We start from the raw sequence: 17,620 nt of genomic DNA on the forward strand, positions 1-17,620 counted from the left end.
TTGCACGAGAAAGCCAAGCTCTAAAGAAAGGCACCACTGGTAGTAAAATTAGCAGTTAGGTGGATTTAGAATTAAATTAAGCAAATCTTCCACTAAAAATCTAGGCACAAATATTTATAAAGTCATATGTAATTAATAAAATACATCTTTTGTTAGTCCTACATTTAATATTCACAACCCCTGCTATTCAAGTATGACCTTGAAGAGGCCCGTGATCTGCAGTAATCTGTAATATTACTCAAGTAGAAGTTTAAATCATGTCTGCTGTCCTGTCAGCATGTGTGTGTCACTTAGTGCGCCTAGCCAACTATACCAACATTTGCATCTCAAAGCAGTTTTACTATTTTAACATGTGCATTTTATGGTAGAAACTGTATGGTGAGAAGGCACTCCCTACTGTCTCCAAGGAACGTCTAGAATCTCTATTTCTAAGTCAATAAAAAGCCTTTGAAGTGGGGTGGAGAAAAAAGTATAATAATTTCATTCATAACTAAAAATCATTGCACTGTAATTAAGTTGAGCCTAGAAATAAGATATTCAAAGGGATTCTACCAGGAATCATTACCATTGAGTCAGAGCCTACTTAACATGTTCATTACTCCCACTAGCTATTAAACATAACATTCCTTTGGTATTAGCCAACAATAACATAATTGTGTGTTAACCTGGTCAAGAAAAGAGTTGGTACAGAATAGGAGACACAAGACACACTGTTAGTGTGGAATACTAAAGTTAAAAAGCATTATGAATTAAATTAAGGAAATTATAATTTTTAAACTGTAAAACACTACCTCAATGTATACTTTAATATGGAAATATGTACATGATACTTATAAAAAAAACAAGTTACAAAATAGGGTGTATAATATAATGTTAATTTAAAATAATAAAATACACTTGTGCATATATCACTATAAAATTACTACAACTCCATCTACTAAAACATTGATAGAAATTAACTTTTGTTGGTGGGATTTCAGATTTTTTTCTTTTTGCTCATTTAGATTTTAAGTTTTACTACCAATGTGTACTGCTTTTGTTTAATAAAGAAAAATGAAAAAAAATGTTTTAAAAAATATGTGAAGCTACGGTACTTTTCAGTGTCAGAAACCTAAATATTTGAACATTTTTGAAAATTTGGTATTCTTTAATAGTCGCACAAAAGTTCACTTTTACTTACATCTGTCATCATTTTGTATATCTGGATTGTAGCAAAACAAGTTGTTTTTTGAGAGGGTAGTTATGAGTTCAGCAAAATATTTTCTAGTCTTGCTGACATGTACACATAAGGAACTGTTTGACATTGAAATTGGGTCTCAAAAGAACTGGTGGCTCAGAAAGAAGCTCACTACAGACTGATTCATATGCCTTTCAGCATAACGATTATTGCTTTTCTCATTTTTGATTCTTATAAGTATATTTCCAGTAGGACATGATCTCACTCATCTAGGGAAAATGGTGAACAACATAGATTGATGAACAAGAACAGACCCAGAGATAAGGAGCCATCGGTCAGACTGTTGGACCTCAGAGGGAGGGTGGGGATAAAAGGGAGAGATCAACCAAAGGACTTATGTGCACACTTATGAGCCTAACCAGTGGTCAAGGACAATAGGGGGGTATGGGCATGAGTGTGGGGGGGATTGGAATGGGAGGTTGAGGACAAATATGTGATACCTTAATCAATAAAGAAATTAATAAAAAAATATTTTCTAGTCTCTCTTGAAGCCAGGGATAATGGCTAAAGATAGGAATTATGATACAGTTCTGAGATGTAAAACAGAAGCTGCTACCCTGGCTAGTGCTATTAAGTGGTTAAAGCATCGCCCTGTCCACTGAAGGGTTGAGGGTTCAAATTCCAGTCAAGGTTACGTAACTGAGTTGCAGGTGTGATTGCCAGCCCCAGTAGGAGCATGTATGGGAGTCAACCTATCTGTGTCAGTCTCACATCAATATCTCTCTCTCCATCTCTCCATATCTCTCTCTCTCTCTCTCTCTCTCTCTCTCTCTCTCTCTCTCTCTCTCTCTCTCTCTCTCTCTCTCTCTCTCCCACTTTCTCTAAAAATCAATGGTCAAAAAATATCATCTTTCCCAAACACACACACAAAAATCAGAAGCTGCTGGTGGGATATCTGAAGAAGCTTGTTGAATGGGACTGAGATGCCAAGCTTAAAGCATTCCACAGCCTTGGGCAGATAAAAATTGGAGATAGTGCTCTGGCTGGTTTAGCTCACTGGATAGAGCATTGGCCTGTAGACTGAAGGGTTCTGGGTTTGATTCCAGTCAGGGGCATATGCCTGGGCTGTGGGGTCAGTCCCTGTTAATGGGGCATGCAGAAGGCAGCCAATCGATGGTTCTCTCTCATTATTGATGTTTCTCTTTCTCCCTCTTCCTTCCTCTCTGAAATCAATAAAAATTATTTTTAAAAAATTGGAGATAGTAAACACCTAGGCTATCTATTAGAATCTCTGAGAGACTATGCCTGAGGAGTAAGAATGAACATAGACCAGCCCTTACAAACTGAAACCTAGCATAGAATCATCCAAAGCCCTAACTGGATAGTTAAGATAAACTACCTCTAATCTACCCACATGCCAAAAGCAAAAGTAAATCTCAAGGAAGAAAAAAAAAAATCCAGAGCTTCAAATTATCTATAAAGTATTTCATATTTCAATGTCTAGCACTCCATCAAAAATTACTGAGCATGCCAGAATACAAGACAAACACCAAAAACAAAAACAAAAACAAAAAACGGACAGAAGGAAGCAAATTTACAGAAGATGCAGATGCTAGAGTAACTGACAGGTTAAAATGGCTGTTTAATTTATAATAATCTAATGTCACCCCAAAAATTTCAATTTCCTACAAATGACAGGGAAAAAATGTTTGATTTATAAGGAAAAAAAAATCTAGCAAATAAGTATAAACTATTCAATGCATCAAATGAAAAACTTAGAATTAAGCAATAAAATAATCAAAATGAGAATGTATTTAACAGCAAATTATCTACAGCTACATAAAGGATTAGTAAAATAGTAGATTAGTCAGTAGTCATCTACAAATGAAGCAGAGACAGACAGACAGAGAGAGAGAGAGAGAGCATAAATGGTCTATTATTCATGTAATTGTAGTTCCAGAAGAAAGGAGAAAGAATAGGAAAGAAAAAACCCCAAACAGATGAAGAGATAATTGCCTGGAATTTTCCAAAACTGAAGAATGACATTAAGGCAAAGATTCAAGTGCCCCAGGAACACCCAAGTAAGATAAATATAAAGAAAACCACAAGTAGACAGAGCACAGTAAAAACTGATGAAACCATAAGATAAAGAGAAAAATCTTAAAAGCAACTAGAAAAACAGAGCTATTGTCTAAAAACAGGAAACTATAAGACTGACAAGGATTATGTTTGATCAGAAACATGCAATGTGATTTGCTCCACAACTATTTTTTTTTAATCCAATATGTAAGGGACATTCAATAACACAATAATATACCTTTTAAATATGTCAGATACTGGAATGATCAGATATCTAGCATTATAGTCTCTATTTTTAATTAAAAATTGGAAGGTATTATTCTTTATTCCACAGTATTGAGTATGTTAGGTTGATATATGCAACTGTATCACTTTAATCTGTATTAGCATATTTAGGAACTTGTATTATTCTGGTACTGTCTGAAAGTTTAATATTTTATATGCTAACTTTATTTCAATTAGTTTTACAAAAATTTCACACAGAAAAATCCGTTATGTTAATTTTATATTGTTATTCTTGGTACGCTATAAAGATATGTGAATTTCTGCATACCGTTTGGGAAACTCAGATGAACATAGATATTTGAGCAAAATATGATGCATGCTCTTAAAATCTCTTGAGTCTAAACACTTTTTTAGTTTTTATCACAAAATATTAAATTTTAACAATATTCTACATAAAAGAACTCAGTATATTTCAACTAGTAAAGTTTTTTAACATATGAGGGGAAAATATCTCAACTTCTAGAATTCTGACAGATGTTTTCATATACAGTAATTAAATCTGTAAACCATTTTGGATACAACTACCTGTCAGATGCAAAATAAAGGTTTTATTTACCACCTCTTATGTATGTATGGGTAGACTTATTTTTCTCCTTAAAGAAGTTTTTATTATGATCTAGAAGGTTAATTTCTTTGCTATTTCATGTTTACAAATTTAAATTTCTTAGTTTTTAAATTAATTAATCCTTACCCAAGAATATGCTTTATTATTATTATTATTATTATTATTATTATTTTGTTTTGTTCTGTTTTGGTAATCCTCACCTGAAGATATGTTTTCCATTGCTTTTTCAGAGAGAGTGGAAGGAAGAGATGGACAAAAGGAGAGAGAAACATCATGTGAAAGACACATCAGTTGGCTTCCTCCCCTATACAACCTGACCAGGGCCAGGGAGCGAACCCATAACCCAGGTATGTGCCCTTGACTGGGAATCAAACCTGAGACCCTTTGGTGTCCAGGCCAATGCTCTAACCACTGAACACACTGGGCAGGGCAATACGCTTTTATTGATTTTAGAGAGGAAGGAAGACAGGGGGAGAGGGAGAAACATCAATTGGCTACTTGCTGTACGGTCCAGACTGAGAATCAAACCTGTAACCTAGATATGTGCCCTGGCTGGGAATGGAACCCAGAACAGTTTAGTGCATGGGACAACACTCCAATCAACTGAGCCATCTGGCCAGGGCTAAATTTTTTAAAATCTACCTGCAACATTCAATTTGTCTTAATGGGCACATAAAAAAATCTTGATTTATTTTATCAGTTATAATCAATGCATTTCTTTTTAAAATGCTTGTTTAAAGAGAGGACAGAAGCCAAAAGAAAAACTACAAAAACAATAACTTATGGCATGACTCAGAAATTCAAGATCAGCTTGTTGGTAAAGACTTATTAACTAAGTAATTACATCAAAAGGATGTGATTGACAGTATATCTGGATTTACTGCTTGTACAAGTTGTGTAAGACAACCACTCTTAATGAGAGTACCAACTTCTACATATGAGAGAGTTGCTTTAATCAGTCTTATGTAAAGGCATGCTCTTTACCATAGCACCTAAGAAATAAAGAAAAAAATATTTAGTTTGTTATGAGTTCTAGGACCAAATAGCTAACAGCATGGCTGCAGTTCACTGAAGCCAAAAGAGGATTTTTAGGAAGAGGCTCCAACTCAATCCAATTTAACTTCACTTATGCAGCAAAGAATATCTATATATATAAAAGTCTAAGCGACCGGCTGACTGGCTGACCAGTAGCTATGATGCGCACTGACCGCTAGGGGACAGGCGCTCAATGCAGAAGCTGCTGAGCTGCAGTGACTTGGCAGCTGCAGTTCTCTGGTGACGCACCAGGAACCAGAGAGGAGGGGGACTGATCCCTGGGTGCTTCACCTGAGAACTGCCCTCTTGCATTCTGGAACCCCTCAGGGGATGTCAGAGAGTCCACTTCAGCCCGATCCTCACAGGCTAGGCTAAGGGACCCTACCGGTGCACAAATCCGCGCACCACGCCTCTAGTGGACAAATAATTCCAAGTGAAGTAGGACGATGACCAGAAACTAAAGAGAATGCTTCAAAAAGGAGAGAGTAGTCAACAATATAAAAAAAATGCTAAAAAGTCATGTACGAGAAGCACCAAGTCCATTAGATGCAGTGAGACAATGTCATGGGTGATACTAGTGAAAGCTGTTGTGCTCTGACTCTGACCCACTGTGGGGTCTGAAGGCAGATTAGAGTGATTTTAGAGTTAAAATAATGAACTTTATTAAAAGCAATAATAAAGCATCTGTGAAACAAGTCCAAGTAAGAGATTAGAGTTCTTAACAATTTTTCAACTGTTTTGGTATAAAACCCATCTTACTACTACTGGGATCTTTTCATATCAGGGCTAAATTACATTTTCTCTTGTTACTTAAACTGAAGAGAATCATGGAGAATTCTATATACTGAAGTTCTCATTTCAGATGAAGATCCTCAGACAACTAATTGTAGGTTAGCAACTATTTTGGGTACAAATGACCATTAGTGGTAGAACTAGGAAATCAAACATCTTAACCTCTGAAGTAGAGATACCAATCACTTTCTCTACCGAAAACCCTTTCTTGGGGAACATGCCTACCCAAAGCCCCCCAAACAGACTTTTCTATAGTGACTTTACCCTTAGTCATATCAAATCAGGCTGCAGTGGATATCTGACCCAAGTTTGGCCAGATTCTCTCTCTAAATTGTGGCAGAGAAATGAGTCAGATCTTAGAGAGTGAGCGAGCTTTATGGTCATGCAGACTCAAAGGTGGTTTTGGCCTTTTTTTAAATAAAGCTGTTAACAAGAAATTAAGAATGTATTTATGAAGAGAAGCCTAGGGAGAAACATGTAGCCTCATTAGACACATAAAAAGAATACACCCGTATTTTCCGGCATATAAGACGACCCCTAATTTTACAGTTAAAACATAGGTTTAGGCCTATATTGGCTGTATAAGACTACCCCCCACTTCAAAGAAAAGACTTACTTTGCCGTCAAGATCTGCAGGTAATTTTTGTGCAATTTTGGTCTTTTGCCCCCAATTTTCGGTTGACTTTTTTTCATTTCAAAAGTCGTCTTATACGCCGGAAAATACGGTAGCTTTGGCCAAGTAACTCAGTTGGTTAAAGTGCCATTCGATATGTCAAGGCTTCGGGCTCAATCCCGGGTCAGGGCACATATAAGATTACACCAATGAATACATAAATAACTGGAACAACAAATCAATGTGTGTCTCTCTGTCTCTCTCTCTGTCTCTCTGCCTCTGTCTCTCTCTGTCTCTCTCTCTCTCTCCCCCCTTCCTCTCTAAAGTCAATCAATAAATAAAAATTTTGAAAGAATACAACAGAATCTCATAGTTTTTCCTTTCCCTTTCATTTTGCAAAGTGAGTAGTTAATAAAATGAGAGAGAAAAATTACTCACTTTACAAAATGAAAAGGAAAAGAAACACTATTTAAACAGTGAGCACTTACACTCAATGAGCACAGTAAGCATAAAAGTAGGGAGCAATGAATCAGTGAGAATCAGTTCCCATGTGCCTCCTGCAATATCTGCTGCTCACTGAGTGGAAGTTTACAGATACAATATATATTTTACCTGTACCATGGCTCCAAATGCAAGCCAGTTGTCTTATGTAGTGGTCAACCAAAAACAACCCACTATCCAGTATTTTATGAGAAATTAAAGTATTTTAAAAATGACTATTTGAACTGCATCTAGACTATTATTCTAAGAACCTGACCTCCACTTAAGATACAGCTCCTCTGTAAATGCCTAACAATTTTCCAGCTCTTACTGGCCAAACTGAAGTTCCTGTAATTATACTCTAAGAAGTTCCCTATGAAGTTTCTAATGTCCCTTCCTTTTTCTTTGATCTTTTTGAGTAGGCTTGTGTTTCTTATACTCAGATGTTCCCTAAGGTATCCTCCTACTGTTTACAGAACGGTAAAAGGCAGTAAAGCACTGTGGTTAGAGTTTTAGAATCACACAAGATCTCCATTGTAATCATGGCTCCATCACTTAATAGTGCTGTGACTTTGGAGACATCATTCTACCTTTAAGAATCAATTTCTTCATTTGTAAAATGGAGGTAATGCTACCTATAATCATAATCCCATTCTGAAGATTAAATGAGATAATGTATATTAAGAACTTGGTTGGTATAAACTGACATAATTACCAATAATAATTATTAGATGGAATTCTTGCTGAATTCAATCTGTCATAACTTTTTCATATGGCTCCATCAATAGCTCTAATTTCCATATTTTTATAAAGTTTATGCAAGTTAACAAATTTACTAACAAATAGGGTCTGTATGAATCACAGACTGCTTTTCTATGTTTTCTAGACTCACAAAATTAATTAACTATTTCTAGGTCAGTTTTGGGACCAAATAACAATATTCTCAATAGTGCCATATTAACTTTAAAAGTGTTATACATTCTTCCCACCCCCTAACGTCTTTTTCTTTCCAAATTTATTTTAAATAGTGAGCTGCTAAGAAAGTTTCATTTAAGAATAAAGAGCTATAAAGATTATAACTCATGTTCATGAAAATAACTCATAGCAAATAAAAATTGCTGACATTTCTACTTTTTGAGAGCTAGTGCTCTCAAATGTTTAGCAAATTTGCATTGGTCATAAGAATGGATTTTTAAAAACTGCATCTTAAAATAACTCAAAGTTCATTTTAGACCAAATTCTCAAAGCCTATTATCTTGATTTTTGTTAAAACTATTTTTAAAAACTGGTACTTTAAAACTTTCATATCTGCCTTTTCATAGGGGTGTATATAAGAAAATGGTCACTGGATCAACTGCTGGTAAACAGATATTTATATTTGGATAGTATGTTATAGCTTTCAAAATATTCTTAAAGGTATTTCACATAATTCTTACAACAGATGAGTCAACATGTTAGCTTTTATTTCCATTTTATAAAAATAAAATTCAAGCTCAGTAAAGTAACCACATAAGACATTAGGACCTAAATTTTCTGACTTCTAGTTTAAAACCCTTTCCACTTCATCACTTTGCCTCTCATTTGCATCATTTACCATATACTGTATAATTGGGATCTGAATAACAGTTATTGTCAAGAGGGGAAAAAAGAACATTAAAATGGGGTACAGTGGATAAAACAGGAAAAGTTTTAATTATATTTTGTACTTGAGAATGGGTTTTATTATACCAATGCTTAATTTTTTTAAGAATTTAACCAAAGAGATAGCTTGAGAGGTTATGAGGAAATAGAGACACAGACACTTCATTTGCAAGTATCTGTGGATGTGTGCACAGCACTTTTTTCTTGTCTTAAACTTCTGTTTGAGTCACAGTAGCAAATAATAGCTTCTTCTCGAGAGGAAGAATTCTGCTTGCAATTATGCCTTCGGGAAATGGTTTCACAATCCTTACCATATTTTACAAATAAGTAAGGTTATAAAAAAGGATTCCTTTTAGCTAGAAATAATAATTTCTAAGAGAAACTCAGATTTTTCAGAACCAAATAGAAAGTTAAGATACATGGCCTACCCTGGCCAGAATGGTTCAGTTGGTTGGAACACCATCCCATACACTTAAAGGTTGAGGGTTCAATCCCTGGTTGGGGTGTGTATGGGAGACAACTGATTGATGTCTCTCTCACATTGATGTTTCTCTCTCTCTCTCTCACTCCCTCTCCCTTTCTCTCTCTCAAATCAATAGAAACATATCCTGGTGTGAGGATTTAAAAAAGAAAAGATACATGGCTAACTATCCATCTTTACTCACATATAGAATCTGTAAGACCTCTTATTTTGGCAAGAGGAAAGAAGAGCTTTAAAAAGAGTAATGGTGCCCTTTCAAATTAAAAAATAGAAGGTGAACAATAAGAAGGATGAGTGTGAGAATAAAGGTACTGTATAGTGAGCTCAAGCCTGGTTTGAATTAATAGCATTTTCCTAAGCCTAGTTAACTAGAGAATAAAGTAAAGCATCCAGGTCACAACAGATGAAATCATAGAGATCTAGGGATTCTCCTCAAAGTCAGAGTCAATAAAACATGTTCTTCCTTTAAAACTTTTCCCCATCTGAAAAAGCTTTAATAATTTGTTACTGTGACTTAAACAAAAGAACTAAGGAAGGGGGAAAATGTCCCCCTAATATAACCTTCCCAAACTCATATATGCACATGCATATGTATTATTCTTGAATTCATGTGGTAAAGAATTTCCTTCTAACTATATATTACCCAAAGGTCTATAGTACTTGGTGCCAGAATTTAAAATAAGGCATAATAAGCTCTATGTATATGAACTACTATAATTTGTTTTTCATTCATTTTCTTTGTGTGATAATCTCTTACACCACTTAAGTCTTAATATTTACCTGAACCTCTGAATTGGAGTCAATAGGCTGCAGTGAAAACCAAGTTTCTTTACCACTGTGGTTACACAAGTCTTCTTTTTTGATGGCTACTTTTCCTATAGGAAATAAGTAAAACCATGAGGAAACATTTTGTGTAATTCTTAGCACTGTTATATTTTAATATTTTTCAGAAAAAACTAAAATAATTCATACCTATTAATATTAAAAATACATTTTTATAAAGTACTTTTCTATATTTTAAAGATTGAAAAGTGCTAATTTTTCCTTGCCCCTTGGCAGGCCCTTCTCTGGGTCATTTTGAAATAGGGGATTAGAAAAAACTCAGTTGCATTTATTAGTACATGCAACTGCATTTTTTAGTACTTATTACACTCATGTTTTCACCCAAAATACAATCATTGCAATATGCAATATACAATAGTATAAACTAATCCTTCCAATTCTTATGCTATGAATAAACCGTATGTTTTATATTTACATTTAATAAGAGTTTATAAGCCCAAACTAAGAGAAAAAGGAAAACATCATACATCACTGACAATATTGAAAATTAACTTAAAGTAAAGAAAAATTAAAGTCATGGTATTAAAATTTTGTTATCAAAATATTGCAAACATTGCTTATGCTGCTTAAATGCATATAAAAAAATCAAGGCAGTTCCTTAAAGAGTTTCTACCTCTCAGAGAAAGATAGAGTACAATGAATAAAGTATTATGAAGAGGAAGAAACAAAATTGTTCTTATTATAATGAAGTATCATATTTGCCATGTTGGTGCAAAGCATTTCCTTCCTCAATTCAAGTTTTAAGAAGTAGACATAGTTTTGCATATTACTGACAATTTATTTGAAGATTCTACACAAAACTTCAACAAGTACATGCACTAAAAATAAAAAACGGTTCACTTTCTCTTATATATTAAATATTTATAATAAACATATATACTCTGTTAATATACTAAAAAAAACACAATGAGTTATGGTATGTGAATTACATCTCAATAAAGATGTTATTAAAAAATTTAACAGTATTGGGGACCGGTTTGGCTCAGTGGATAAGAGAGTCGGCCTGCGGACTGAAAGATCCTGGGTTCGATTTCGGTCAAGGGCATGTACCTTAGTAGCGGGCACATCCCCAGTGGGGGGGGGGGTGCAGGAGGCAGCTGGTCGGTGTTTCTCTCTCATCGACGTTTCTAATTCTCTGTCCCTCTCAATTCCTCTCTGTGTAAAATCAATAAAAATAAATAAATAAATAAATAAATAAATAAATAAATAAATAAATAAATAAAATAAAATAAAATAAAATAAAATAAAATAAAATAAAATAAAAAATTTAACAGTATTGCCGAAACTGGTTTGGCTCAATGCATAGAGCGTCGGCTTGGGGACTGAAGGGTCCCGGGTTCGATTCCAGTCAAGGGCATGTATCTTGGTTGCGGGCATATCCCCAGTAGGGGGTGTGCAAGAGGCAGCTGATGGATGACTCATCGATGTTTCTAACTCTCTCTCTCCCTTCCTCTCTGTACAAAATCAATAAAATATATATTAAAAAAATTTTAACAGTATTAAAAACTTTGATAAGCTTAGCTTCCTAGTCATTATTGGAACTCAGACTACAAAGACTACCTGTATATGTATGTATAATTTTAAGAAAAATATTAAAATTCACAGCCACATATACTTTCACAAGTGGCAATTATACAATCAAAAAGAGAGCTATTGAAAATTCAGTAGCTATATTTATTAACACTTTTAAAATGTAAAAGTATAAATCTTTCCAACTTTCTTTTAAATATGTTGGATGAAATCTAATGTGAAGGCCAAAATCTTCATGTAAATATATAGCATTTATAACTCATTCAAATCTTGTAGGAATTGATACTAGAAAAATAATATATTTCAGCCTTTTGGGAGGGTTGTATTTAAGATAGAAATTAATGGGAAAAAAGGAAATTCTTCTAGTACTAAATATACAGATTACAAGCCAAATACAGAATTCAAGCACTAACTGGAACACCCAAATATTCTTCATGCTGCTGAAGAAGTTTAGGTTAAGAGCCAAATCATATAAATCTCTTGATATGTTTTACCTATAGATTCTATCAAATTCCTCGTAAATCAATATAATACCAAGAATGGCTTAGTATATAGAATTATGACAAAGTATTCAATATTGTTTCATCACATATGATTAAGATGATCACAGTTCTATCAAGTGGATTACTTACCATTGTTCACACCAGATATAAGTATTAAGGCAATATATAACAGTTGAATACATACACACACACACACACACACACACTCACACACACACACACACATTTATCTTTTATGTCCTAGAGCTGAAGTTTACATATTTTGAGGACCACTCACCTCCGTCTTTAAGAATCTTATTAACTATGAATATTTTGTGTCCTCTCCCCAGAAAAAAATGCACAGGTATTATCTGGCATAGAATTTTTTTTTAATAAATAAATTTTTATTGTTCATATTATTACATATGTTCCTCCCCCCCCCCCCATTGCTCTCCTCCACCAGGTTCCCATCCCACCCTCTGCCCTTTCCCCACCCCCCACTGTCCTCATCCATAGGTGCACAGTTTATGTTCAGTCTCTTCCCACATCCCTCTCTCCCCTTTTCCCCAAGAATCGTCAGTTCACTCCCCTTCCATACCTCTGATTCTATTATATTCACCAGTTAATATTGTTCATCAGATTTTTTTTAAATTTCCTTGGTTTTTAGATTCACTTGTTGATAGTTACGTATTTGTTGTTCATAATTTTTATCTTTATTTACTTTCTCTTCCGAAAGAACACCTTCAGCAATTCATATAATTCTGGTCTGGTGGGTGATGAACTCCTTTAGCTTTTTTTTTATTAGTGAAGCTCTTTATCTGGCCTTCCATTCTGAGTGATAGCTTTGCTGGGTAGATTATCTTTGGCTGTAGGTTACTATTCATCACCTTGAATATTTCTTGCCATTTCCGTCTGGCCTGCATGGTTTCTGTTGAGAAATCAGCTGACAATCGTATAGGTTCTCCTTTATAGGTAACTACCTGCTTTGTTTTTGCTGCTTTTAATATTCTCTTTGTCTTTTGCTCTTGGAATTTTAATTATGATTTGTCTTGGTGTGGTCCTCTTTGGATTCCTTTTGTTTGGAGTTGTGCGCTTCCTGGACTTGTAAGTCTATTTCTTTCACCAGGTGGGGGAAATTTTCTGTCACTTTCTTTCAGTATGTTTTTGATATCTTGCTCTCTCTCATCTTCTGGGACCCCTATAATTCTGATGTTGGTTCGCTTGAAGTTGTCCCAGAGGTTTCTTACATTATCTTCAATTTTCTGGATTCTCTTGTCTTCTTGCTTCTGTGGAGAAGTGTCTTCTGGCTCTTTATGTTCCAAATCTTTGACTTGATTCTTGCAATCTTCCATTCTGTTTTTAGGACTCTGTATAATATTTTTTATTTCAGACAATGTATTCTTTATTTCTTGTTGATCCCTTATCATTTCTCGTTGATTCCTTATTAATTCTAGATCCCTTTTCATATCCTCATAGGTCTTATCGACCTTTTCTAGGAAATTCTTGAAAATCCTTATAAGCGTAGATTTGAACTCTATATCCAGTCATTTTTTGTCCTCCATTTCTTTCATTTATTATCTATTGTATTTCGTTGTCGCATTTTCACAGCTTCCCTGATGGGGCGGAGTTTCAGGGTGGAGCCTATAGCCTTGGCTTCCGTCAGCCCCGCCCTATGCGGCTCCTGAGACTCCAGGTCCTTCAGTACTCGCTGCAAGCACCTCTGAGAGAAAGGTGCCCTTGCGATTTTCGCCTGCTACCAAACAGTCTATGCTCTCACCCAATGAGCCCAGCACTGGGGTTCAGTTCAGTTGGAAGTGGGATTGGAGGTGGCGTTCAGAGCCGTCTAGAGCCCCAGTCTCCTTCCCGCCAGGGCAATCTTGCAGCACAACCAGGTGGGGGAAGTTTTCTGTCACTATGCGCACAATGTGCGTGCCTCCGGGACCTCCTTTCGCCGCACCCCGGGGTTCCGCCTCGCAGCCCAGGCTCACTCTGTATGAGCCTGGGTCCCTGGGGTCTGGCCTAGAACTGGGGTTCAGAGCAGTCAGAACTGGGGCCCAGCACAGTCGGAGCTTTTATCTCCTTCCTGCTAGGGAACAACAGCCAGGCAATCAGCCGCCCCTTCTCTCCGACTCTGTCCTCTCCTCGCCGTGTGTCTCCATACCTTAGGCTTTAACAGCTCCTCCGCTCTTCCTTCTGGTTTTCTCCTTGCTTCTCGTTGTAGAATTTCCAGTCAGTCGACTTTCCTGTAGTTCTGGGTAATGTCTATTTTATATTTTATTGAATAGTTGTATTTTATTGAAATTGTTGTGTGCGGCTGCGGCTAGGTGTTTACCTGGGCAGCCATCTTGGATTCTCCCCCTGGCATAGAATTTTAAGAGGGTTTACCCACCAGCCAAAAACTCATCGGTCCAGTCCTGACTAAGATCCCTATTCTTGCCCTGGCCAGTGTGGATCAGTTGGTTGAGTGTTGTCCTGAGCTCTGAAAGGTCAAGGGTCTATTTCCAGGTAAAGGCACATACCCAGGCTGTGGGTTCAATCCCCAGTCAAGGTATGTGCAACGGCAACTGATTGTTGTTTCTCTCTCACATGAATATTTTTCTCTCTCCCTTCCTCTCTCTAAAATAAATATATTTTTTAAAATTTCTATTTTAGCCAAAACCAGTTTGGCTCAGTGGATAGAGCGTCGGTCAGTGGACTGAAAGGTTCCAGGTTCAATTCCAGTCAAGAGCACGTACATTGGTTGCGGCACATCCCCAGTAGGGGGTGTGCAGGAGGTAGCTGGTTGATGTTTCTCTCTCATCGATGTTTCTAGCTCTCTATCCCTCTCCCTTCCTCTCTGTAAAAAATCAATAAAATATATATTTTTTAAAAATTCCTATTCTATAATTTTCAGGATTTCTAATTTCATAGATAATTTATGAATAATATGTATGTAGGTGTAATATGTGTACACATATAATATATGCAAACATCACTAAAGCAAGCTCCAAACTTAAAAATAGGGCTTTAAAAAATTTTTATTTAGAAATTTACTGGTTTGATTAATGTATACATTCAAAAATAATCACAGTGGCACAGTGTTTTAAATGGTGACTTGATTTCCAGACTCTCCTAACCAAAGACTCAGTGTAATTCTTAGCACTGTTATATTAATACTTTTACATACTATCCAAACATAATACTGTTATATTATTAACCAATTATTACTAACCAATGTATAATTATTAACCAATAATGCATATAAAAACTATAGTAGGAATCTACCAGTTCTATTTATGACTCACAATTCCAGATCACTGAAAATAAATCTTTACTTACAGGTGCCTTCCCAAAAGAGAATTTTCTTAGTTCACAAATAAAAAATTAAAAAAAATCCCAGAAGCAAGTGTCCTCTTTCTCCTATTTAATATCTTAGGTATCCCAGTTACTCATGAAAGAGCTGAATGGTTTTTGTGTTCTGAGAGAGAAACCCTTCTCTGACTAGCTGCATAAATAAACCATTCAAAAATTGAGAAAAACCTGCAAAATTTTATTGCCCGCCCTCTCTCTCTCTCCCCTCCCCTCGGTGCTCCCCCCCCCTCCCATTCTCTCTCTTGGAATATATTTTATTGATATTTTTACAGAAAGGAAGGGAGAGAGACAGAGAGACAGAAACATTGAAGAGAGAGAAACATCGATCAGCTGCCTCCTGCACACCCCCCACTAGGGATATGCCTAAAACCAAGGTACATGCCCTTGACTGGAATCGAACCTGCTACTCTTCATCCGGCTACCCTTTAGTTAAATTGGTTAGATGGCAAGTATTGATTGTAAAAGGTAGGCAGCCTGATACAATTTAAAGAGCACTGAGAAAAAAAGCCAGTATTTACTGAACATTAACTAGATAATAGATATTGTAATTCTTTCATATTTTCTGGTTATTCTTCATAATGATCCTGTGTGTAGAGGGTATAATCATCATCTTAGAGATGAGGAAAGCTTAATGATAGTTAGAAACCTGACTTCTAATAAGTGCTAAGCCAGATTTCAAAACTAAGGTACCCTTGTCCATGTTCCTTCCAACACAGACATTCATTCAGTAGCATAGTATCAGTTCTGTTACTTTGTTAGCTATGCGCTCTTGGGTTATTTAAATGTTACCCCTCATTTACCTCGTCTGTATTAGAAACAACTTTTAACTCTAATGATGTTAAAAACCTGTTCTGTGTCTCTAATGGTCCCAAAGGTTGTTTTAGTTTACTGTTCACTGTTTTAAGCAAAGTTAACTCGTTACTTCACTGGCCATGAAATCACCAACCTCAAAAATAATAATAATGATCACCCAGGAGCAACTACCCCAACAAATTATTTATAGGTAATATTGCATTTCCTCACTGTCCTAACGAACTCATAAGACAGAAAGAGCTTAGACCACACAACCCGACACACACCCACACATACACCCACACAACTAGATACTGTATTAGTTCCTTAAAATAAGACAAGGAGAGGAAACACAAAAAGAAATTAAGGAACTGTGGGCAAAAAAAACATCTTTTTGGTTTCTAAGTAAAAAAAAAAAAAAAAAAAAAAAAAAAAAAAAAAAAAAAAAAAAAAGTATTCTTAGCTTTCCAGCAGCACTTTCTTGCCATCTGTAAACACTGTTATATTTGGGCCCCATTTTTAGACAAAGCATATTCTTAGAAATTTCACCAACTGGCAAAATCTCGACAGTCCCATTCTTATTTGGACACCAAGAGAAATGGGTAAAGTCCTATCTAATAAAGAGGGAATATGTAAATTGACCATCATACCATCACAAAGATAATAGCTCCCATAGCCACAAGATGGTGGCGCCCAGTCCCCTCAGCCCAGCTGGAGTCCCCCAGTACTTTCAGCCCAGGCGGGTGGGGGATGGGTAGGCACGGGGTGTGACCAGACCTGCCCTCAGCCTCCCCCCGCCCCCCCCAGCCGCTCAAGGTTGCCAGAGGTTCAGGTAACCAGGGCCGGCTGAGGCTTGTGCTGCCAGCAGTGACAACAGCAGAGGTGCTATCACTGGGTCTCCTCCCACCCGAGGGCTCCCAGACTGTGAGAGGGGGCAGGCTGGGCTGAGGGACCCCCACCCCCCCCCCGCCCCAGTGCATGAATTTTCATGCACTGGGCCTCTAGTAGTAGATTACAGTAATGATAACTGTGACTGCCTATACAAGATGAAATAGGACCAGAAGACTGAATAAATTCTGGCAGATAGTCAATAGCAGCAATTCAGTCAATGGCAATATAACGATGCCTCAGTGTATAGGGTTTAGGTGGGTACACTCTGGTCTCCATGGTAGACTTGTATGTTAATGGTCTCCTTGGTGTATACCATTGTGTAGTCCTCTCCACACAAACTCTGGGTTTGACTATGTCACTTGCTTTTGCCAAAGGGACATCAGCAAATGCGATACAAACAGAGGCTTAATAAGCACCTATGCATTTGGGCTTATTACTCTCTTGGAACCCGCACAATGTGGACAGGAAGGCCCAGATAATAGCCATTACTAGCCATGAGATATATATGTCAGATGGTTCAGCCCAACCAATCTGCACATTATGACCCCAGGTGAAACCAGCAGAAGAACCACCCATTTCAGCT

General features: G+C 36.5%; 1 protein-coding gene across 3 annotated transcripts in view; it reads right to left on the minus strand.

Moving 5' to 3' along the window:
- The window catches only part of RASA2 (RAS p21 protein activator 2), a 115,532-nt gene that overhangs the window by 62,600 nt on the left and 35,312 nt on the right, over nt 1-17,620 (minus strand). For all 3 annotated transcript variants that reach the window (XM_036431268.2, XM_045579224.1, XM_036431267.2), the window contains exon 4: nt 9,929-10,023. In XM_036431268.2, coding sequence (XP_036287161.1) covers nt 9,929-10,023 — 95 coding nt within the window. The remainder of the gene's footprint in view (nt 1-9,928; nt 10,024-17,620) is intronic.

The sequence above is a fragment of the Pipistrellus kuhlii genome, unplaced genomic scaffold, assembly GCF_014108245.1.
Source record: "Pipistrellus kuhlii isolate mPipKuh1 unplaced genomic scaffold, mPipKuh1.p scaffold_m20_p_11, whole genome shotgun sequence".
Lineage (NCBI taxonomy): Eukaryota > Metazoa > Chordata > Mammalia > Chiroptera > Vespertilionidae > Pipistrellus > Pipistrellus kuhlii.